The sequence below is a fragment of the Nymphalis io genome, chromosome 6, assembly GCF_905147045.1.
Source record: "Nymphalis io chromosome 6, ilAglIoxx1.1, whole genome shotgun sequence".
Lineage (NCBI taxonomy): Eukaryota > Metazoa > Arthropoda > Insecta > Lepidoptera > Nymphalidae > Nymphalis > Nymphalis io.
In genome coordinates, this window is record NC_065893.1 from 9,099,942 (window position 1) to 9,124,893 (window position 24,952).

General features: G+C 32.7%; 1 protein-coding gene across 1 annotated transcript; it reads right to left on the bottom strand.

The window, feature by feature from the left end:
- Window positions 1–7,346: 7,346 nt before the first annotated feature.
- LOC126769234 (odorant receptor 4-like) lies at window positions 7,347–12,447 on the bottom strand. The gene is made up of 8 exons (XM_050487871.1): window positions 12,308–12,447; window positions 11,961–12,209; window positions 11,304–11,569; window positions 10,994–11,180; window positions 10,313–10,412; window positions 10,096–10,200; window positions 8,029–8,184; window positions 7,347–7,400 (listed from the first exon to the last, which is right to left on the bottom strand). The coding sequence occupies exons 1-8, from the start codon at window positions 12,445–12,447 to the stop codon at window positions 7,347–7,349; spliced, it is 1,257 nt and encodes a 418-aa protein (XP_050343828.1).
- Window positions 12,448–24,952: the final 12,505 nt, after the last annotated feature.

Below are 24,952 nucleotides of genomic sequence, written 5' to 3' on the forward strand. Positions count from 1 at the left end.
GTCTTAGAAATAGAAAGAAGAAAAATGATTGCACAAAAAAATTAACTCGTCTTAAACCATTATGTTACGCCCATTGTTGTATAAAAAACTGTCTGTGAGACAAGCGAGCCATCCAACTCAATCAATTCATTCAATTCTTTAAAGACTACACAGTTTGATACTAAGCAGTAGGTGATTTATTAGTAATTTTTTAGAACTATTTCTATATTGACTCCAATTAATTTTATATAAAACTTTACATTTACGACTCACATAGTAATAAAAACGTACAAAAATAAACTCGTATATGAGCCTCATATTAATTTACTTTACGAATATTATAAATGCGCCACACCTTGTCCTTCTAGCACGTTCGACTGTTCCTACGGATCCTAATGAGTTTTGACATAAAAGTCAAAAGATTATGATATGGAAAATAACATAAGATGTAAATTAAGATAGCACATTTAAAATTATACATATGAAATTGTAGGGAATTGACAAATAAAAAATGTTAAGCATTACGGTTACGCGTATGTAAATTTTTGATAGGAATATATTTGCTATTCTCAATCAGCAGGAACTTTCTTGATGGGCGTGGAGTAAAAGTAAATACCGGATGAGATACATTTTTTTACGGTGTTTATTGTTTCTAAGTAAAGAGAATTATTGTTCAAGAATCTTGAACAATCATTAACAATCATTCGTGTGCAGTATTACTGATTATTAACACTGTTACTAAAATATTTATGTAATAACAAAAAGACGATACCAAACACAGGTAACGCCTAGTAAATAAGTTATATTATTCTCCATCAAACTATCTTAACAAAAAACCGCCACATTTTTATCGGTACTAATACTTCCACTGACGAGTTGTAAGGATCACGCCTACATATTATATTTAAGCAGATTTTAAAGGATAACGTAATTGACATGTCATGACCAGTAACGGTTACAAAAGGACGGACGAGATTGTAGAAAATTTTCCGTACCGATAATGTCAGTCCGGCAAATAGGTTTTAGCGTGACCACAAGCCGGGTGCGGTCGACAACGAGCGAATGCAGATGTTACAGAAAATCTCATGTTCACAAACGAGATTTATCACAAAGACTTGGCGGTGGAAGTTATGAAGTGGTTGTAACGTCTCTAAAACTCGTGACATAAGGCTGTTCACTTTTATGTGGATGAAATTATGGGGTAATAAATTCTATATCTATCGAGACATATTCGCTTAAGCGTTTTCGCTATATTTATTACAATAACAGATTTATGTATTTATTTCGATTAAGTATTTGCTTTGCTTAATTCCATCCATAAAATATGACCATAATAATACTGTACTTACTTAGAGATTACATTAAAATAAGGGCAGTTTTGCTTAAAGTTAGGAACATACTATTCTATTATTTTCATTTGGGTTGTACTCAGTACAATGCTCTGTGTATATATATAAACAATAACCAAGTTTAATTACAGGAACAAGGGACAAAACATTTTGATCCAACAGATGAGATTGTAGATCATTCACCATGTAAGGACTGGTTTATATTTCTGTCATATAGAACTTTTATATTAAGATTAGATATATATATTTAATATTATAGTAATGAGGCGTGAAGAGGCATCTTGCGGGCCGGCAAGGCCGCTTAGTACTGATCGTTCTATCTATTATACTGGCTGTCATCGCGTTTGGACTCTACTACCACTTACCATCAGGCAGAGTAGAGTCATTTGCCTTCGTGGCAAATATAAAATAAGGAAAAAGTCCAGTTTACAATTTACCAGATTTATCAGTTTTTCAGAAAGTTATCCTCCAAAGATATTTAAGTATTATGTATAAAAAAGTAGCCTGCCATTTTATTGGGTTCATTCATCCTTAATTCATACCAAATTTCATCAAAATCAGTGTTGTGGTTTAGCCGTGAAAGCGTAACAGACTGCGTTCCTTTACATTGATAATATTAATTAGATTTAATTAATAAATAATATAATAATTGCTAATAAATATAATAATTATAATAATAATATAAAGGCATTTTATTATTAAAAAGTATATTTTTTTCGTGTTTATAATTGTGATTTTTTAAATTTAGAATAACGTTATAAGCAAATACTGCCAGTATTTTGGTCGCTTTCTCTTGATTTAGATAAATAGATATTTAATTATCACCATTAATTATTAAATATATTTGATTACAAAGTGTTTTCGTTTTTCTTTATATTAAATAGTTCAAAAGATACGTATAAAATAGAACCAATTTGATTAGTTAAAGATTTCCTTATAAATTTTAATAATAACCAAGCGACTGTTACGTCTATCTCGAACAATGTAAATTAGAATATTGAAATGTCAATAAAGCACTGTTTACGTTTGTCAAATAGGCCTGTGATATTCTCTAGTAAATAATAGGTAGGTTTATAGGTATACCCTTAAAAGCTGTTGTTAATTGAATTGGCTGCAGATTGCTAGCCTTCGGGGGCTATAATTGTGTTAGTTGGAAACATGTCACCGCTCGACTCCTAACTGTGCCCAGTCAGTGAGTCGATTTTTTACACAGTACCTGCCAGTCGTTATGAACTCTGTACCTAAGCCTCTTTGTTCAGTCTTTCGTGACAATACCTTTGTGTGTGTGAATCCAGGCTTACTGATTAATTCGTTTGTTTTCAAAAACGATTACATTTGAACACTGTTGAATTTTGTTAAATATTTTCTGAATTTGTTCAATTATTTACTTCAAATTAACTTAACCTCCAATCGTAATATTTGACTTTACAGTAAAAAATAAATTTATGCAATACATACATAATTAGATTCTCAAGTTCACGTCAAATGTGTATAGTGAAAATATTATTTGCCGGTGAAAAGCTCGTATGATATTGAATTAGTTCATAACAAGATAACACGTTCAAAGGAATGTAATTACGCTCTTTAACTGCACGTGCCCAGGAAAACTCTATTTGTACCTTAATTCACAATGCAATTTCTTGATATAAAGTTTTATGCTTGTTTTTTTGAGTTATAAAATGATTATATGTACAAACCATTCTAATAAAAAAAAAACATACGAATTTGAAATTATCGCTATATTTATTAAAATTTTATTTTAAACTTGCAGTTCATAAAACGTATGCGAACATTTATATTGTTAACCTTGAACGAATTATACGTCACGGTAAGCGGGATAATCGATTTTGATGAATTTGAATAATGATCGGGTTTTACAAGTATGGAGGTAGGTAGTACACTTAAATTCAAAATTTTGTAATATCATATCATAATACACCCACACACACACCTACATCATTAGGTCACATACATACAGTAGGTCGTCACACACAGTCACACGTCGCACGGCCTCTATTTGTACATCGGAGGACGTGTAAATTGCATTGGAGAAGAAATGTTATTCGATACGACTCGCACATTATTATTGCACATTGTTGGTATTCTGAAAACTTTCAAGACGACCACTACTAAAAAAAGTTTTAACACAATCCACGAGCTATGCGTGAACGTATCAAAAAATTACTTCAACAAATATTAATATTTATTTATAAGATTATTGGATCCAATTTTTGTTTCACGTTACGGAGTGAATAATACTTTTTTGATTTCTTGCTAAAATTGATAATTTTAGTGGCCTGAAATGAAAAAGCAAAATCATAATGTAATTAATTATCTTAAAACTAAAAAGGCGATTGGAATTATCTTTTCTTCGAAATAGAAAGATACAATTAAAAGTTGTAAGTAATCCTCTTATTTGACTGTCTGCGAGTCGACGCTGGCCGCCACTCCGAGTGTAATTCACTTTATCAACTCAAGTGAGAATTATTATTGGATAAAGCTCGCTTCATTTCTCCTTGTCTTTTTTCAATGTTCATCCAGCCATCATAATTTACATGTTTTGTTCGATATTGCGCTCAGGAGACGTATTTTATTGTATGTTTAGAGTTTTTGTGAGATGTTAATATAGTTGAATTTACTTAATGCTCTGAAAGTTTGTAAGTTTGTATATCTATCACCCTGGACAAAGGGACGAAGTAGAAGAGTGTACTTTTTAATTTTATTTATAAAAGGATCACTACATTTTAACCCGCTTCGATTAGATTGAAAGCAACTTACAGGCAATTTATTATAAACGTGTAAACGTATTTGTATTACAGAAACGAAAAATCCTGGTCAATCGGTACGTGACAAATGGTGGCAAAAATTCAATACACACTAACTTTTTATCGGAAAATCGTCGATCAAAAGTTGTATAGAAATGTTTGCAATTGCATATTTCTTTTATGCATAAGAATAAAAAAAAACAAAAAATGTGTTAATTTTTGTTAAAAATCAATCATCTAAATATGATTGATTTTTAGTGTTACCAAATCTTATAATTAAAAGTAAAATTAATTTTATTATAAATAAAAATGCTCTTGATAGATAAACAATATATTATACATAGGTAAGCAGGCACTAATTCACAGCTGAAATATAAGAAAATTTCATTCTGTATGAATTAGCTTACCAATATAATAAAAATATCAACATCACATCGGCTGAACTTCACATTTATCTGAATCTAAATCTATAACAAATATACCGGAATAGCGGAATAAACGGCGACGTATATCAATTGAATAGAAGTGTGCTCATTCTGGTCACGTAGACGTGACGGCGTCGGGAGGCGAGACAAATACATAGTCCGTATCGGTACTTATTTACTCTCTAATTTTGTTACCTTTTCCAATCCTAACGGATTTATCCGTGACAGTAAATACTTTTTGAGTTAATTATACAGACAATATAAAACTCGAAATTGGCAAGAAGTACATACTACAAGTATGTACTTACTGTCAAGTTTGTATTTATGTGTCTAATTTATTATTATTATTACAAAACTGGTTTTATTGTATTTTTTGGACGAATGAAGATTTTTGTTAATATCTATCAGAAAAATAGCACTGTTATTATTTTTTAAATAATAACCTAGTTATTTTGAATATTTTTAAATTTATTAATTATTTAACGTTCCTTGCGGATTTTTCCCTTAATTTCTAGCAGGAAGACAAACGACTAAATTTTTGTTATTTGTTATAGGCAGGCGGACGAGTAGCTGGGACACTTGGTGATACGTGGTCACCACCGCCCATAGACATTGTAAGAAATGTTAACCATCGCTTACATCGCCTAGTATATGTTATACTATATAAAAAAAAACGAATACAATGTTATACAGTATAATAATTTTAGAGTCGAGAGACTAGTCAGCTGTTAAATGCAATATGACATAGGTCACGTTTTTTTTTCAGCTAAGATACTCTGTTTGATTGAGCCACTGGCGTTTTGAGGTATTATTAATATTTCTTACATTGTCAATGTCTATGGGAGGAGGTACGTACCACCGTTTGGCTGACCAATTTAGACATGTCTCATGTTTCATTACCATACAAAAGGTTATTGTAAGTCAACTTTAAAAGATAGACATGCTATCGGATTTTTTTTAGAATTATTTAATAGGAACAATTCCATCGTACATGGTTTTTGTGTAACTTTAACTGTTTACGCAGCGCAGCGCACGCAACGGAAGCTCATAAAACAATAAATTTTCCCCGTTTTCTCCGCTCCTATTGGTCGTAGCGTAACATCACGTTATATAGCCTATAGCTTTTCTCGGGAATGACATTTCATGATTCTTACTTTAAAATTACAGACTTCTATATAACCATTTGTCCTTTACCTATTTATATATGAGGTAGGCAAGTCAATAGTCGCGGGCAATAGCAAATTAATATATAGTATCGAAAAACTAAAGAAATGTGCATTATACATATTGTGACTGACTAAGACTGTTAGATTGTAATATATAATATTAGATGTGCTACGAATTATATTAAATATTACTGGAGAGTATCTGTATTTTTTTATATTAATCAATAATAATATATATTTTTAATCTGGCAACAAGAACATTGACAGATACTCTTTATGGCGGGAAACTTTAAATTCTCTTTACGAGTATTGCGGATTCCTTGTTGAGATCTAGTTCATACAATTGTTACTTAAATATTTTTTAATCCGTAATATGTACAGTTTTTTTTAACATTTTACTACCCTAACCTAACAAAATACATTAGAAACGAATATAGACAGATGCTTACCAGGTCCTTGTTACATGTACCAGCATAAGCTGAACCCTATTTAATATGATTGATCATATAGATCTGAACTCAACTTACATTCGAAATCTAAATCTCTGAGACTGTCCATTTTTTCCCTTTTTTTCCTATGAACTTTCAATCATCATCATAATACATAGATATAACTTTTTTATTAAAAACCGATTTTAATAAAACAAACACTATTTTAAGAGAAGTTTACCACAATCCATTAGTGAAAATCGCACTCAAATTTGTTAAACCGCTTCTAAAATTAGCGTGCACAAACACACAGACAAACAGACAAAAATTCTAACAATCATTGTTTTGGGTTCTATTGCGTTGATAAAAGCCCCCGATAATAGTTTTACTCATATATATGTACTCGTACAGACAGCGGTCAGTAACATTTTTCTTTATGTACTTATAGAATATAGATAATACGCTCAAAGAGACTCAGGATATTAGGAGTTGGTATAACGTTTAAGTGTTTAAATATATTAGTCAGTGTACGTAAGCTACACGAGCTTTCGTACACTTCGTACGTAAGCCGTACCTTATGTATTAAATATTCTGATTTAAACTCACCTTTTCAAACTTACTTGCACTGTCACAGTAAAGGTCATCTTGCTAAACCAATTATTAATTCTGTAACCTGGTGTTAAGAGAGCCAAAGTAGATTTTTGTCTAAAATGTAAGCCATATTACCACCTTTGTCAACACATTTAAAAAATAGTAAATGTATTTGTACTAAAACCGTGTATGTTAACAAAACGCAAAAAGGCATGTTGAATAGAACAACCAACATCTGGTCATTTTTTATATTCTTATTACTTAATTATTTATATTGGCTCTTTTAGCACCAGGTCATAGAATTCTTCTCTAAAATCAAATATGTCAGGAATTTAATTAAATCATTTAAAATATAAAAGCTTTTTGTCTTTACATATTTTTTTTAAATAAAAAAGGTGGGCAGATGGGGAAATATGTTTTGAATGGGTGGTACTTATCCAGGTGGGCTTTTAATAAGCACTACCACACAAAAATATATATTAAAGTAAAACAAAAAGAAAAAAACCTAAATGCTTTATTTTGATGTTTTTAAATAAAAATAACGTTGAATTAAATATAAATAATTTTACAGTTAGCTAATGAAAATGTGCAACATTTTATCAATAAAAAATTGTAGTGCTTTAGTGTGTAGCAGTGTAGGCTTTCATATATTTGCTTGTCTCAGCATATTGAAAAAAGAATACGCCGACGCCATTTTCTGTAAAGATGAAATAACTAAGCAATTCATTTCTTTAAAATAAATTTAATTAACATGAACACCTTAAAATATTTTAGTCGTAGAGGATAAAATACGGGTAACTGATGGGAAGGTTTTGCTAGGTCAGAACAAGAAGTAATAAGATCTGTGACTTTTAAGAGCCAAAATATTAATATCCATTGGAATATTAATATACAGTGGATGATGTTATCGAAGATTTAATTAAAATTAAAGAACAGTTTGATAAAGGTTTTTTTTTCACAGACATTTTATCTACAAAATATATTTATTCGGTAACGGAATTAGTATATAAAGTTAGGTGCAACTTAGTAATAAAATTACGCTTTGCCTTCTTGGTGCATTGGTATATTTTTGTTCCGTTTGCAGTTGCAACGCTTGGACCTTGGAGTAATAGTGCAAAAACTCATAAAAATTTTACACCCGGCCTTATTGCCGCTACTGGTGAAAAAAGGGCTGGAGGAATCGGAATAGCGATTTAAAGGGAAAACGCTGCTAGCATTCTTGTCACCATTCCACGCGGTCACGATTTGTACAGTAACTATTTTTAATTTATTTTAGAACCTAGAGAGTGTATAAATAATAATGTAGAAATAATGAGAAAACTTACTTTAGAAAATGTTTGTACGGACACTTCTTCGAAGCCAGGTGCGTTGAGTGGGAGAGGTCTGAGAGATCTTTGCATGATAAGTATTAGATATGGTCGTATCACTGGATTAGCATTCCAAAAGGGTATGTCCCAACACGCGTAGCAAATTGAGCTGACCTGAGCGAAGACAAACAAAAGTGTAATTAACTTAATTTAAAAAGTCATGTTGTATTTTGCGTAGAAATGTACCTTGTCTACTATATATATAAAACATAACTGTAAATATTTACTTATTTGTAATGTATGTACTGTGGCGATTCATATATACTATTTAAGGGACCATTAAAACATAACCATGTCCTGATAACATTTTATAACGTACACAGTGCGACTTTATTGCGGACTAGTTATATTTTATTAATTCCAATGAATCTCTACTCTTTGTGCAGTTTATGCAAACGATATATTATTTCATTCCATGTGTTCAATAACATTTATTTACATTAAAGCCTTAAATAAATACAAATAAAACTTAAAAATAGTTACTGTAGAAATCGTGACCGCGTGGAATGGTGGCCAGAATGCTAGCAGCATTTCCCCTTTAAATCGCAATTCCGATTCTCTGGGCAAAAAATGAACGAGCCATATGTTAAGTAAAAATATTATGAGCTTTTTTCGTCTACCATTTCAGTTTTATTATTTATATTTTTCATAATGTTCATGTTGCGAACACACAACACTAGTGCAGTATAAGATCACGCAAATGTTATTCTTGTAACTTCAATTTGTAAGTGTATTTTGTAAAGTAAATAAATAAAAGTATTATCTAATAACAGGTTCGAAAATGTTATGTGTCATTTTTCATGTCACTCAATCTTTTTTTTTTACAGAATATGAAAGCGGACGAGCATATGGGCCACTTGATGGTAAGTGGTCACCATTGCCATAGACATTAGCATTGTAAGAAATGTTAACCATCGCTTACATTAACAATGCGCCACCAACCTTGGGAACTAAGATGTTATGTCCCCTGTGCCTGTTTTTAGACTGGCTCACTCATCCTTCAAACCGGAACACAACAATAACAATTACTGCTGTATGGCTGTTGAATATCTGATGGGTGGGTGGTACCTACCCAGACGAGCTTGCACAAAGCTCTACCACCATTAATCTTTAGGCCCTTAAGCTTAAAACAGTGATTTATTCTAAAGTTCAATTGATTTTCAGCAAGTGTGAATTTGTGTTTGCATATTTTAAGCCTCTGCTATGTTCTACTCGACTCTTCCCAGTATGCTAACCTTAGTTGAAACTGCCGCAACTACAGTTGGTCTTATAGGTACAGCGATTGAAACGGAATCCGTCCTTTACTGTATATAAACGCTTCGCAGCATTAGGCAGAGGTGAACTAGCTTTGAATGAATTAATTCAATATAGAACCAACTTTGTCCAATACTCCTTTCACATATGGCAGATACCGTTTCTGCTTTTTAATACTTTAACATTTTTTTCTGTTGTCGATAATATACCTCTAAGTGTTTTTATTTCCTATATTTATTTGTTTTATTATTTATTTAACAATATATACAACCAATAAACAATTAAACAAATGAAGGTGTATAGTTTGTTTATACACTATTTAACTTTTATTTATGTTCTTTAATAATTTTAATTTTTCAGACTTATCATGATTTTATAATCAATACTATGGTTGACGAACATTTTAATGTTTCATAAAATATATTTGTGGTAATTGACCTTTAAATGACGATTGACCTTTAGATGACGAGACGAACAAAATTCGATCAGTCGATGTCCGAGGACTTGGGGAGTCATTTCAAAGTCAAGAAAGCATGATTGCGCATAGACCTATGGATATAATATATAAAATACAAATTTAAGGTATAATAAAAATTACAATGAAACAGGCCCTGAACTGAAATACCTACCTTATTGTAACGTGAGACGCGTTGTGCAATTGGTAGTTCCTAAGTCAACAGATGTAGGTGCAAATTAGAATGATTTTTATATTTAAATATTGATCATTTTATGTGTTAAATGCGTTTGTAATTGTAAAATACTACCATTTACCTTCATTGACAGGTAAGTGCATAAATAACTCGGTACAAAAGTTAAGACTGTTGCCCCAATGCAGAGAACCATCAAAATTGCATTCAATTCTCCCATTTCCAATTTCTAAAAAATAAATAAAAATGTTACAATATAATATATAAAACATATTTCAAGATACATTTAAAATAATAACAAAACGCTTAAAAATGATATAATATTATAGTAAACACGTAACCTCAGTCGCAGAGTAAGCACTCAGACAAACAACGGGAGCGGTAATTTTTTGTTCGAACAACAGCAGTTTCTTATAAACTTTGGCATAATCTTCCATCAAGCTATAAAAAAGTAAAGTATACTCTAGTTACACGATTGAAACAACCAGTACATTTACTCCTTTTAAAAATTTAAACAAAGTTAATTTTTGCAGGCTACTTTTAAGCGATGTGCTATATTTAAAAGGTTAGCATACTGGGAAGAGTCGAGTAGAACATAGCAGAGGCTTAAAATATGCAAACACAAATTCACACTTGCTGAAAATCAATTAAACTTTAGAATAAACCACTGTTTTAAGGTTAATGGCCTAAAGATTAATGGTGGTATAGCTTTGTGCCAGCTCATCTGGGTAGGTACCACCCGCTCATCAGATATTCTACCGCAAAGCAGCAGTACTTGGTATTGTTGAGTTTCGGTTTGAAGGGTGGGTGAGCCGGTGTAATTACAGGCACAAGGAACATAACCTCTTAGTTCTGAAGGTTGGTAGCGCATTGACGATGTAAGCAATGGTTAACATTTCTTACAATGCCAATGTCTATATACCATCAGGTGGCCCATATGCTTGACCGCCTGCCTATGCTAAAAAAAATGTAATTGATTTTTAAATCATAATACATAATATATACAATTAATGGATTCTTACGTAATCATTGAGTGATGATGCTTGATAATTTTCTTCATACGATTTTTTATTAGCATATCGAAATACATTTTCTCATTATTATCACTAGTTGGGTATATTCCGTCCAGTAGGTCGTGGATACATAATATAACAATATCGGCTTTGACCGCTATCTCTCTGATCCATATTATTTGAGTTATAACCATGACTAAATGAGACCAAAAACATTAAATTAAAATTACAATATACAATAACATACGAAATGTAAAGAACGCTCTGTATATTTATTTTCACATAAAATAAAGCTGGAGACAAAGATATTGATACTTACAAATATAATTGAATGCATACGCACTAACACACGTATTTGAAAATATAAACGCAATTTCGTATGTGGGCGTCGCTCCGAAATCAGTATCAAAGGCCCAGAATGGAAAAAGAAGTGGTCTGTTTCCTTTACCATGATCATGAGTTAACAAATAGTATACAAGCGAAATTATAGCTATGGCTATCATGCACACACCTATACCAACCGTAAAAATCATCGCCAACTTGCATATTTTACGTGTTTGTATTTGGTTGTAAAAAAAAAACTTCCTAAAAAATATATTTATTATATTTAATATTTAATAAATCTTAATTTTTGATTTGGCTTTATTTGTCAATATTAGTGGGTCAAATTTTACAAATCTATTTAAGCATTAGTTCCAAGTAACCGCTCAATAAGGAAATTGGCATATACTTTTAGTGTTTGTGACAATATAATCTTGGATAATAATTTTTATTCGTTTCTATATGGAAAATGCTTGTTTTTAATTATTTTTCACAGTCACATGTTTCCATGAATGATTCAGACATATAAAGGCAAGGTACTTGTAGGATGAACTCCTTTTTCTTGTAGTTAAATATACGTAAAAAAACTAATCATATTAATAAAAAATCTCATTAATATCAATTTTAAATATTTGCTAACATTTATAATTTTTACCTATATTTTTCACCCTTATTACATACAAACATAAAATCCTCGTTAATACTACGTTGTAAACTATGGTAGCTCTCAATATTTAATTTCGTACAAGCGAGTATCAGTAGCTTGTATGACATCACAATAAAGTAAGTTCCTGCTTCTGTTGTGAATGATAAATCAAAATTGTCAACACCATGATAGATACTCAACGATAGAAGACTTTGAGCAGAAATAGCACAAAGCACCATGAGAATTTTAGCCAAATATCTAGAAAAAAATATTATAGACCATTAGAGAATTTATTAAAATTTAATAAAAATTTTAGAAAATTTTGAAAGATATGAAGTGTTATTGCAGCTACTTACGTCCATTTTGGAATCGGAGCGTCCAGTACTTGAAAAAATTTTAAAAGCTCGTAAAAATGCTTGTAAAATATTTGTGGATCAATTATTCCTGTTGCATATTCTTGATATTCTTCGTCGGATACTTCCGTTAAAGTTAACATTTTTTATGTTGGAATTCCAGCATTAACTTCCTTCAAAAACAAAATAAATATATAAGTAGATTGTTTCCTATAAAAAAATGGTAATTACGTTTTTCTAGTATCTTAATATCAAACACGAATGTTAGTTGTTTTAAGTAATGAATTTAGCAAGTAAAGAAATGTATTATTATTATTGTACAACGAAATATGTTTTTGATATTGAAAAAATAATGTTGAAATTTTAAAGATATGGCAATTTATGAAACAATATGTAACAAGGTAGCTTAACATAGTAGTTGTCGCTGCTACTAAGAGTGACAATTTGCTGAGAATTCTTGTCTTTTATTATATACCAGCCCTCAACATTTTCTGGGTCATAATTTTTAGTTCCAAATAGCGTTTGCCGCATCGCCTTGAGCTCTGACTTGTACACTAAGCGACTAAGAACACCTATGGTTCTTACGGCTTTAAACATAAAGAATAATTTTCAATAAACTATTAGTACTCGGTACAAAGTGCTTATGAAATCGAGGGTCTTTTTGTGTAATTATTTCGTTTGATGAAAGGGGAATAGTTCAGTTGATTATAGTAAAATACTTTCTTTAAAACTCTACCATATTATTCATTTATACTTTAATGGCATAGAAAATAATATTATATTCAAATCGTTTTCCTTGAACGTTTGTGATTTAATTTGTTTTGACCGATTTGAACTAAAAGGTAAATAATGCCATATTTGCCTTTTCACATTTTATTTGCGATAATCATTCAAAACACGATAATTCGTCTTATATGCGCCTTTTTATGTGATTTACATAAAAAAAATATTACTTTTTATGAAAATTTATCTAAAAATTCAGCTTCTAGAAACACTATTTAATTTATACTACTTAATTATTAATCGAAGCTTACAACTCCCGAGGCGCAGCTGGGTGCAGGTAAACCTTAGCTTTATGTTCCGGCGCTTCCATCAGAGACTTAATTATTATGTTACCTGCAAATTTGCAGCATTTGTAGTAACATTGTACAGAAGCAGATTATAAAACTTAAGAAGGGATTTTATTTACAATTTAGTATATTTTACCTTCTCTCTATTTCGCCCTACTAAACTTTTTTACAGTTAGAATGTTTTCAATCTTGATGATGGATTTGTTTGTTACTATTACATACCTGTTTTTATCAATAAAAGTGTTTTCCAATAAAGGTTCAAAGTAATTTTGCTTATATTAATGTTGTATAGGTAAATAAAAAGTTAAATAAAACCTATTAAAAAGTTATTTTAATAGGTTTTATTTCACTTTTCTCGTTACCGAATGTGCTGTACTGTATATGCAGTGTTACTGCAATTCTTGCAGATGAATTTTGAAACAATTCCACAAAACCAATAGAGCTGAAATTTTGCTCATTTTTCAAGCTGCTGACAATAAAGTATATTTATTTTATTTCTGTTTTTACACAAAAATTAAATACGAGTTTATGTTTAAAAATATGTTTTTCAACCTTGGAAAGTTCATAAGATTCATATTAATTCTATATACAAACTGTCGGTGAACCCGTTGCTTTAGATATGCGAGCATCCGGAGAGAGGTGTGCTGTGGGGTCAAGGGTCTGTTTTGTGGCCTCTGTTGTGGAACCTCGCGTGCGACTCAGTTCTGCGCGTCACTTTCCCTGAAAGTGTCAGCGTCGTTTGTTATGCAGAGGACACGTTGGTGCTGGCATTGGGGAGTTTTGAGAGGACCAAAGAGCTCGCCGAGCTCGGGTTGAACATCGTCGTCGATAAGATCTGGTTTTGGTTCCATAAACTGCTGAGGAGAAGGATCCCGCAGTCTCCGATCCGTGCCAAGGAGGGCCATTGTAGTGGTTTCAGTGGGTAAGAATCCCTCGACTGCCCCCTAAGAGACCCGGGTACCTTTCTGAAGGTTTCCACTACGTGAAAAAAAAGGTGTGCGAGCATACGAATTATTCACAGGTTATTTTTTGTCCCTTTATCTTTACAGCATTACTAATACGTTGGCTGTCAGCCTCGATATCTCCAAGGCTTTCGACAGGGTCAGGTACAGAAGTCTTCTCTCCAAGCTACCGGCATATGGTCTGCCTGCTCAGCTATGCACCTGGATTGCCAGCTTCCTACACAAGCGTAGCCTTCGTGTTTTAGTAGATGGTTGCGCTTCATAATTATATGTAGTGAATGCTGGGGTCCCCCAGGGATCTGTGCTATCTCCCACACTCTTTATTTTGCATATCAATGATATGCTCTCTCTTGGGAACATACATTGCTATGCAGACGATAGTGAAGTGCATGGTGGATACCACGGACGCGCAGTGGCTGGGCGGGCGGAAACTGAGGAGAGGCGGGAGAATCTTGTCATTGAACTCGATAGGACGTTAGAGCTCATCGCCAAATGAGGTTCTGATAATCTTGTTTAGTTTAATGTCAAGAAAACACAAGTAGCGCTCTCACAGTAAAAAAGTTTCCCATGATCCATGATGAAAAATCGTCATGCTGGGGATGGACGTTCGCTGCGACCTTAGTCCAAGGGATTACATCGAGGCTATTATAAAAACAGCCTCACGGAAACTCGGAGTTCTGAACAAGGTGCGGCGTTTTTTCATGCCACAACAACTGTGCCTGTTATACAAAACACAGGTACGGTCTTGCGTTGAATATTGTTCGCACCTTTGGGATGGCTCCGCTAAGTACCTACTGGAGGCCTTGGACCGGTTGCAGCGACGTGCAGTACGCATTATTGGCGACGTAAAGGTCACAAACACCCTTGAACCTTTACAATTGCGTCGCGAGATAGCAGCACTGAGCGCTTTCTATCGACTGTATCACGGCGAGTGCTCTGAGGAATTATTATCTCTAATTCCTGCTTCCCCCTTCCTTCTTAACTCCACGCGAGCTGGTTCTCGATGTCACCGCCTAACTGTGACATCAATTCCATCGCGCACAAAGAAATTTAGCAACTCCTTTCTTTGTCGCACTACCAATAAATGGAATTCCTTACCAGCTCACGTGTTCCCCTCCTCTTACAACCCGGGTTCCTTCAAACGAGGCGTGAAGAGGCATCTTGCGGGCCGGCAAGGCGGGGACGGCTAGTACAGAACATTCTTCCCGACTGTACTGGTCGTCGTCGCGTTTGGACTCTACTACCACTTACCATCAGGTGGAGTAGTCATTTGCCACCCGGCGCATATAAAAAAAATAAATAAATCATCTTCACTTCATAAACCTAACTAATATTATAAATGCGAAAGTGAGTTTATTTATTTATTACGCTTTTACGATTGAAATACTAAACCTATCATCAAGAAATTTTACAACTATGTTGTCTATCTACTAAAAAGTAGAAGGGGTCATAAGACCTGCCCCCTCTCAAATGCGGGCAAAGCCGGGAGCGTATACTGGCTATACTATAAAGCCTAAGATAATTCAGAAATTATTATCTACTAGTTTTATGCCCGCGCTTCACTCGCATTTCGAGGATGCGCATTGTCCTTCTTTGAGTTGAAATCTGGCTTCATATCAAATATTATCAAAATCGATTCAGTGGCTTAACCGTAAAAGCGGAACAGACAGCTACTTTCAGATTCATAATATTAGTTAAAGTATATATTACAGAAGTTTTTTATGAATTAGATAAATATATTTAAGTTTTGATGACTTACTTAAAAATATTAATTTAATTATAGGAAAATGTATTAGGATTGTGTATTCTATAAATAAACTGGAGATTATATTATTTGTAGTTAATATAATATTATCTATCCATTATTACAATCATTAATACTTTAATGGTTTCTAGAATTAACGATGTAAAATATTCTCACTCGTTTCTTGTTATTATGAGCATGTCTCATATTTAAGAATTATTTAATAAAAAAATTAAAAAGTTCAAGAGTTCAACAATTATACGAGTATACATAGAAATTCTAGATATGATGCATTATTTTGATGTAAAGCAACCGTGTTTTAATTAAAATCGATTTACTAAGTAGTTTTTTGGTCCTAAGTTTAGTTTTGATTTCTGGTAACGCAACGCTGCTCCAATGGTATGGTAGTGGGTTGGTGGAGTGGCATTAGATGAATTATTGTGAAAAACACAAGAAAGCTTTGTAGTGCTTAACGAGATTTAAACCTGCGATCTACGGTTAAGAGCCACGTTTTTCATCCACTTGGTATTTTCTGCTATTTCTGCTGTAAATTAACTAAATATGTATTCGGAGAAATAATTATTAATTTAAGTTTTCAAAAAGGTTTGATGATTGGTTTTTTAAATCCTTACTTTAACATCATTATTGTGTTAAATACTAAATAAATTAATCCATGTCGTTTTGTTTCTATGTTGAACCACTTTAATTTACTTCCATTAAAATCCAATCTCGTGCTTAATTGTGCTTCACCCACAATCTACTATTGTGAACATAATGACGTAAAATGTAAACACCACATATTTATATACAAATAGATGTATTTGAGATATCTTCTAAAATGATTTGATTATAATGTCAGATTTCATTAAATAAGCCGAATGGTTCAGAAAATGATACCTTGAAAGGGTCAAACATATGATGTTAGAAAACTTAAATAGAGCCTGTTAAAAAAGGTCATGAAAAATGAATACTCGTATTTTCAGTAATGAGCTAGCAGCGGCCGTCTGTCTCAATGCCAGACTACAGAGGCAGAGAACGATTTATGGTCAGCGCTACCTAAGTATTAGCAATTATATTAAAACGACACACATGTTCTCATATTACCTTATATTTAACGTGGCTTTATTAAATAGTTTGTGGACAATCGCCCCTTTTAGAAGAGAACAAAAGTTTCGAGGCACCTTTAGTCCATATAGTAAATTTTAATTGTATTAAAATATCAGTACCTAATTTATATGGTTACAATTATTTTTTTGTTTTAGTTTTAGAATTCGATAAGAAGTTTTAAAATTATACAAAATTAAAAAAAAAACATAGTATGTTTTTATAAAAGTATTTTAATACAACTTAATTAATTAATTTTTAAATATATTGGTGATCACCATGACCAACGTCCAAGTATTGGCTGTTGCTTCATGAAAGTCAAGTACTGAATAAAATAGATTGAAAAAAATGGTTTTGTCAAACCCCTTTAGAGATCCATCTACTTTTGTAAGCAGCAGTTCATTTTCATTAAAAATCTTACCAAATAATAATTAATCGGTCATTGGTATAATAATATATAAGACAGGGCTGTATATTATCACCCACGCTATTTAATTTGTACTCGGAACAAATAATAGCAGAAGCAATTGAAGGCCAAGAATGTGGAGTCAAAATAAATGGCCGGTATATTAACAACATCAGATACGCTGACGATACAGTCCTAATAGCATCATCTCCTGAAGAGCTGCAATTAATTATGAGCCGTGTTAATAAGTGCGGTGAAAACGCTGGTCTGAGGATGAACCTATCAAAAACGAAGATCATGGTGTTATCTAAACATAGCTTCGATGACATTGCTATCATTGTAGCAGGCCAAAAAATTGAGAGGGTGCGCAAGTACAAATGTCTGGGGACATGGCTTAATGACACCTGGAGCTGTGAACAAGAGGTAAAGACTCGCATCAAAATAGCTCGAAGTGCCTTCTGCACGTTGAAAAAAGTTTCTCTCTGCAATCGCAGACTTAAGATCCCTGTGCGCATACGACTCCTACATTGTTACATCTGGCCTATACTTCTTTACGGATGCGAGGCGTGGACAATTAAAGAAGACCTCAAAAAACGTATAGAAGCTTTCGAGATGTGGGTTTATAGACGTATGTTGGCCATTAGTTGGACTCAAAAGGTCTCGAACGTGGAAGTTCTGCACGCGTCAACCAAAAACGGCAACTTATGGAGACTGTCAAGAAGAGAAAAGTTGCATATCTCGGACACGTGCTTAGGCATGAAAGATATGAACTTTTGCAACTGATTATGATGGGAAAAGTTGCCGGAAGGTTGTTGGGCGCAGAAAAAAGTCTTGGCTGTGCAACATCCGTGAATGGACGGGAATCGCGAAGGACAAGAAGGAGCATTTAAAGCTGACTGCCAACCTTCGCTAGTCGGAGTGGCACTCGAAGAAGAAGATTGGTATAATGTAAAATTTTCCTATCTTTAAGTAATCACGTAATTATTTTATAACCACAAATTTCGTTATTCCATTCCATCTATTTCATTTATTATTTAATATATTTGATTATTATTTAGGTGGTCTTTTTATGATGAAGAATATTCAATATGTGTGGTTTTCCTTTTCTTGTACTAGACTAGACTAGACTTACAGCACCATCATATTTTTATGTGAAATGTTGGTAAATATTGATAAATAATTAAATAACTTTTTTGCGATCTTTGTATATTACAAATTTGATTTTTAATGAATAAAATGAATGAATTAACTTTATTCAATTTACAAAAGTAACTGTAGTATATCGATAATATTAAAATCAAAACCGGACTGTCGTTTGATTTTATGCTTTAGAATTCCCATTTCTAAACTCTGTACGTAGGTAGCCTCTTTGTTAAGGCAATGCTTTTCTTCCTAGTCCTATTTCTATTTATGATAATTCTACTATTCTAGATTTTAAATCAATTTACAAGCTACATTTGGAAACGAAGTGAAGTGATGAAGTGAAGAGTGTTATTTTAATAAAATTCAAATTCATAAATAAATTTATATGAGATCATGTTTTTTTAAATTTTCTTTGATAGCTCGATAAGCTGATAAACAATGAACGTTGTAAATTTTTCATTCAATTAAAATTAAAAATAAAAATTCAAATAAGACGTTCTTATTATATCCCATTGTATACAAAATCATTCACATGTCCGTATGTGTTCTAGCTTAAAACAGGTTTAGTCAAAGTTCGTGTAATGAATACGTGACTTATCTCCAAGTCGCAGGCTTGAAGTGTCGCTGCTCTTACTTCGTAAATGCTGCGCGCTTACAACCCTGAACTGATCCGCTACCAGTCATACGACAAAGTATTGTTGAAGTTTTATGAGGATCGCTTACAATCTACTTAGAGTTCATAAATGTAAGACTCGCTTTTATTATTGCGTTATATTAATGTTTTTATATAAATAGAAATATAAGTTGTTAATTTTTTATATAAATATAGTTTAAGTTTTTTTAATTTAATGAATGGTTAAATCCCGTCTGTAACATAATATTAAACATTTTAATGGTTTTAATTTTATTAAAATGACGTTGTGGTTTTTCTTTTTAGCAGCACAATGCAAGTACCTCAATGGCCGAACATGTCAATGCCTGTTAAAAAGTAATAGAACAAGAAGCGTTTGCATGACTTCTTAACTAATACTCACTCATAGACCCATTCGTTTGCATGACATAGAATTTATGTCTTTGAAAGGACCGTCATCAACATCAAAATTACACGGACATAACGACTTTAACTCAAGCAGTGACACATTCGTTTGGCCACAAGCTGGCTTCGCCGCGTAAGCATCCAGCTATCCGACAGAGACATTCATGATCTGTAAATGTACTGGTGGTAGGGCTTTGTGCAAGCTCGTCTGGGTAGGTACCACCCACTCATCAGATATTCTACCGCAAAACAGCAATACTTGATATTGTTGTGTTCCGGTTTGAAGGGTGAGTGAGCCAGTGTAATTACAGGCACAAGGGACATAAAATCTTAGTTCCCAAGGTTGGTGGCGCATTGGATATGTAAGCGATGGTTGACATTTCTTACAATGCCAATGTCTAAGAGCGTTGGTGACCACTTACCATCAGGTGGCCCATATGCTCGTCCGCCTTCCTATTCTATAAAAAAAAAAAAAAATGATCGTCTCATTTATTTAAACGCCGTTTGTCCCAATGTATTTATAATTCGCTATATGCTGTGATCTACCCTAAGCTAATGCAGATTATTCGCCTACAATTCTATCAGGCACATATTTTCCTGGGGTAGTATCGGCGTTACGAACACACGTGGTCGTGATACCTGCAATCCCCGAGACTATATATTTTTTTCTCACATAAAATTTTAAAAAGTAAAAGAAATATGGTTTTTATTAACTTTGAAGTTTAGTTTATCGTTTTAGAACATTTAAATAAAAGCCTATTTTTTAAATCGTATACGTATGTACTCTTAATTTAAGTTCGATTGTTTTATATTCTAAATCAATCAAAAGGTTAAATAATGTATATTTTAAGGCTCTAATGAAAATGTTAAGTTTAAATAGTAATTCAATTGCTGATAATGCTATAAAAACAAAAGTAAATTGTTTTATATAAAGTTAAATTAATTAAATCATGAAGATTTGTTAAACTTTAAATAGATGAAATTATAAATTAGATAAAGAATAAATAATATGTTCAGGTTGTATGTAATTTGTATACAATGTATAAACTTGTCTCAAATATTACGTCGCACCACGACAAATATTTCCGACGGTGTAAATATTTACTTCAACAGGAAATCGAAGTCGCTTCACTGCGATAAGAGCAGCTATATTTTCAACTTGTTCGAGAGTAAAATGCATCATTGTTACCTTTAAAATTATAATTATATATTTAGTTAATTTAGTAAGAAGATATAATTATTTAGTACTATTTCAATACTTTTTAATACGGTGTATAAATTTAATTCGATTTTACAACCGATGTATCCAAATATTGATAAAGTTTGAAAACACAGAATGATTGTACACATTCGAAAAAATATTATGAAAAACTTATAGAATGTTAAGTTAAAATATTAGCTATTATACAACAATCACACTTTATTATGAATAAATTTCACTAATAGGAAATTATTAAACGAACACTTACAATTCCCGTAACACAGCTGCTCGCTCTTAAACCTTGGCTTTATGTTACTTAACGTCTACGGACTTAATCACAATGCTACCTTTGAATTTGTTACAGTTTAAAATAAACGTAGATACTGAATGGGCATTTGCATTTATTCATTAAAGTTCACAACAAAAGATACGGATGATACAAATAATTGTATCGTTATACTTTATTTATAAAAGTAACGTATGTTTGTCTTAGGATATGAATAATGTGTGCTTCTTTAATTTCAGATAATTGGCTTTTGGCATAAATTAACCAAAACAAATATACAGAACGTAAGAGTATTTTATGCTGTAGGGACTGTGCTCTTTTTTATATACAAACAAAGTACTTTATTCGAAAACTATGTAAATGGTTATTTTAGCATATTGCATAACTTTCCAAATTATTCAATAATCTATAATCATTTATATTTTAATATAATTTCGTTTGTCATTATGATATGTAGTTTTGCGATAAAGTGAACTGAACAACAAGCCAATCTAGCAATTAGCGAAGTACCAGTGCGGTAATTTCATATGGCGTGACCGCGCGTCGCCGTTCACGCTCGTCGCCTTGTTTGCCGTAAGGCGATGAGCGACTAATAGCAAAACGTCCCAAAGTAACATCCAGTAAATTTCCCAATGCCCTTTTATTTGAAATACTAAAAATTTTCAGAAATTTTGAAGTCTCAACTATTTTATTCAATTTATAACCAAACAGAACGTATTGGTTGAGCCTCTGCACTTAGGCTTACAATCAGGTCCACTATTACAACAACATATTCAATATTATAGATTTCAGTTGCGAGTTTAATTTTTCAAATTCACATTTCGATTACAGGCAACCGCGAAGCGCTCTCTATAAGAATTAGAACAAAATACCACTAAAAGGACATAAATCTTTTAAAAGCATGAACGTCGTGGATCTAGGAATCAAAAAAAAAATAACGATACTTAATTTAATATTGAAAATAATAAAAGCTTTATTTTACGACGAATATAGAATTTTCGTGGGATTATCTTGAAAAATAAGTACCCACTTATGCTACATTAACTAATTCCCGCTGTTTTCCCTCGTGAGTATTTTTTTTACAAAAGTTTTGGTGCGGTTTCGTGAACCAAATCTAATTTAGACAACTTAAATGAATGTTTCAGTTTATATGACGATTTTTGTTGTTATATTTTAATATAATTGTGTTGATCTAAGACATGACATTAAGCGTAGTTTTTAATTCTATTTAATTAAATAAGTACGGAATATATAAAATAGCATATATAACAAAGCATATGAAATATAATATAACAATATGATAATATTTTATTAACAAATACTTTTTATGGTGGAAAAGTTTATGTATTAGAGTGCCTATGTAGAAAAAGTTCTAAATAAGTTAACGATGTGGGAACTAATTCTTCTCAGTAGAAAATAGAAGACGAGGACCCAGGGAGTATCGGCCGAATGTTCCTACGACACCTAACATATATAGTAACAAGAAACTTGAGTCCCGATGGAGCCGCCATGGGGAGATGTCAGTGTCTGGTACCTAAGAATTTAATTTGATATTCTGTTGACGACGACGATCATTGTAAAGCGCCATCGCTTTGCTGCGAGCAATGACGCTTATCTGTTACATAACGATAGGCACGATAGCAGGCGGTACAGCAGGTTGGAAATGCCGCTAGTCTGCAAGCTGTGGTTGATTATTTAATTATAATGATTATTTAGTTGATGAATTATCATTGAATTATCACAAAAGGATAATAAGGTTATTTAGTAATAAGCCTCATATTAGTGTACTGCCTATCTATTTACTGATATTAATGAATGTCAAAATTTACTGGTGTTATATTATGAACCGTTGTCATATCCAACGGTTTATTTTATTTTTTATGCCTTGTTGGTTATGGAGCGATCACGTGCGGCTGGTCTATTCAATTTTTACGTCAGTTCTAAGGTTAGACCGCACTTCGAAATATTGTAGTGTCATTTATAATAACAGATACCATTTTAAATATTGTACTACTCATAGTTCAAAGCTATTTATACAAAGTAGTTTTTTATTATTTACCATTGAAATAATGTACTGTTTCAAAGTTGATTGGCGTTGGTCGTTGACTATAAAATAATTGGTTTTCTATGTGGTAATTTACATCAATGTAGATGTTTTATTATTTCTGGACGATTATAAAAAAATCGATGTTGCGAATTCAATCTCTCACAGTAGTAAAAAAAATAAACAAATTTAAAACTTTCGATAGGTTTAATAATATGTTTCAAGTACTAATATGATTAATATGAAAGTTTTAATTGTTTATCTAGTATTCAAAAAGCACTTAGCTCGCATTATATATTACTGTCGAAGCCAAGATGGCCTAGTGGTTAGAAGCCGAGATGGCCTAGTGGTTAGAACGCGTGAATCTTAACCAACGATCGATGATTATCATGTGCTTAATTTGTGATTATAATTCATCTCGTGCTTGACGATCAAGGAAAACATCGTAAGGAAACTTGCATGTGGCATAATTTCAATGAAATTAGACATGTGTATTCTACCAACCCGCATTGGAGCAGCGTGGTGGAATAAGCTCCAAACCTTTTCCTCAAAAGGGAGAGGAGGCCTTAGCTCAGCAGTGGGACATTCACAGACTGTTACTGTACTGTACTATATTTAAATTTTCTGTATATTGCCTTGATAAATACAATCCTGTTTACTTCGTTTTATTTTTTATTAATTACGTTGGGCTGCCGTTGAGGATGCAGAATGAAACCGAACGAATTTAACTTATACGTTTATTTAAGTAATTAAATTTAACAATTAATTATTTCTAATTTCTAATACGTGACAGTCTGTTCGATATCAGAACAAAAAGTGAAGATCTGTAGTCTGAATTACATATTTATAACGAAATCGGTGAATCACTGAATGGTCCCCACGGTATGGTAATTCTTGGTAGCACTCGATGTTCGGGAGGTCTTGCGAAACAAAGCAGCGACGCTGGCAACAAGGTGGTAGCTTCAAGGAATGCATGGTGTGATTATTTCTCACGGTATGGTATTTCTTGGTAGCGCTCGATGTTCGGGGAGGTCTTGCGATTATTTCTTAACAACTCCCTCCGCAGGATCAGCAGCTATTTGGAGACTTTTGTCGAAAATAGTGCTGATAGAGACATAGGATCTCTGGGGCTGTCCTGGACTTCTTGTGTTCTGGTTGCCTCATTTTCCTTCTGGTTAGTATTCTTTGAAAGCATACATTTGCGACGAATGAGGACGATGCTAATAGTGAGTACTGATGCACCGATGAGTAGGTAGACAGGTATAGTCGTGTGATAGAGCGTGTCTAAGTTCGACAATTCCAAAGTCACTGGTTCTTGAGAGGCAATCCTGGTATTGGTTGAATGTAAGTGAGTCAAATCTATACTGTTCAATTTCAAGATGTTCTTCGCTGTCGCTTTGTATGGATCTTCATTACTATATTCTATATTCAACATTTTCAAAACTTGTCCTTTTACTTGATCATGGTGGTTAGTGATGGTGAAGATGGACGTTTGTAGAGCACACCCTTTAGGTATTTCAGCTAGATAGCTTCCGAGAAGGTTTTTGTATTGATCTTGAGAACAGGTTAAATGAACTTTCGTTAAGTTGGGAAAGCTCAGAACATAGTGACGATCATCCAATTGTTCCATGGCTTGAGAAGATAAGATTACT

What these genes read in the sequence shown, in the direction of transcription:
- LOC126769234 (XM_050487871.1), bottom strand. Translation starts at nt 12,447, where the DNA reads ATGTTAACTTTAACGGAAGTATCCGACGAAGAATATCAAGAATATGCA. An exon ending in CATCATCACTCAATGATTAC is followed by an intron (nt 10,413 to 10,993) that starts GTAAGAATCCAT and finishes ACTTTTTTATAG; the next exon opens with CTTGATGGAAGATTATGCCA. An exon ending in GCACTTACCTGTCAATGAAG is followed by an intron (nt 8,185 to 10,095) that starts GTAAATGGTAGT and finishes GTCTTCGCTCAG; the next exon opens with GTCAGCTCAATTTGCTACGC.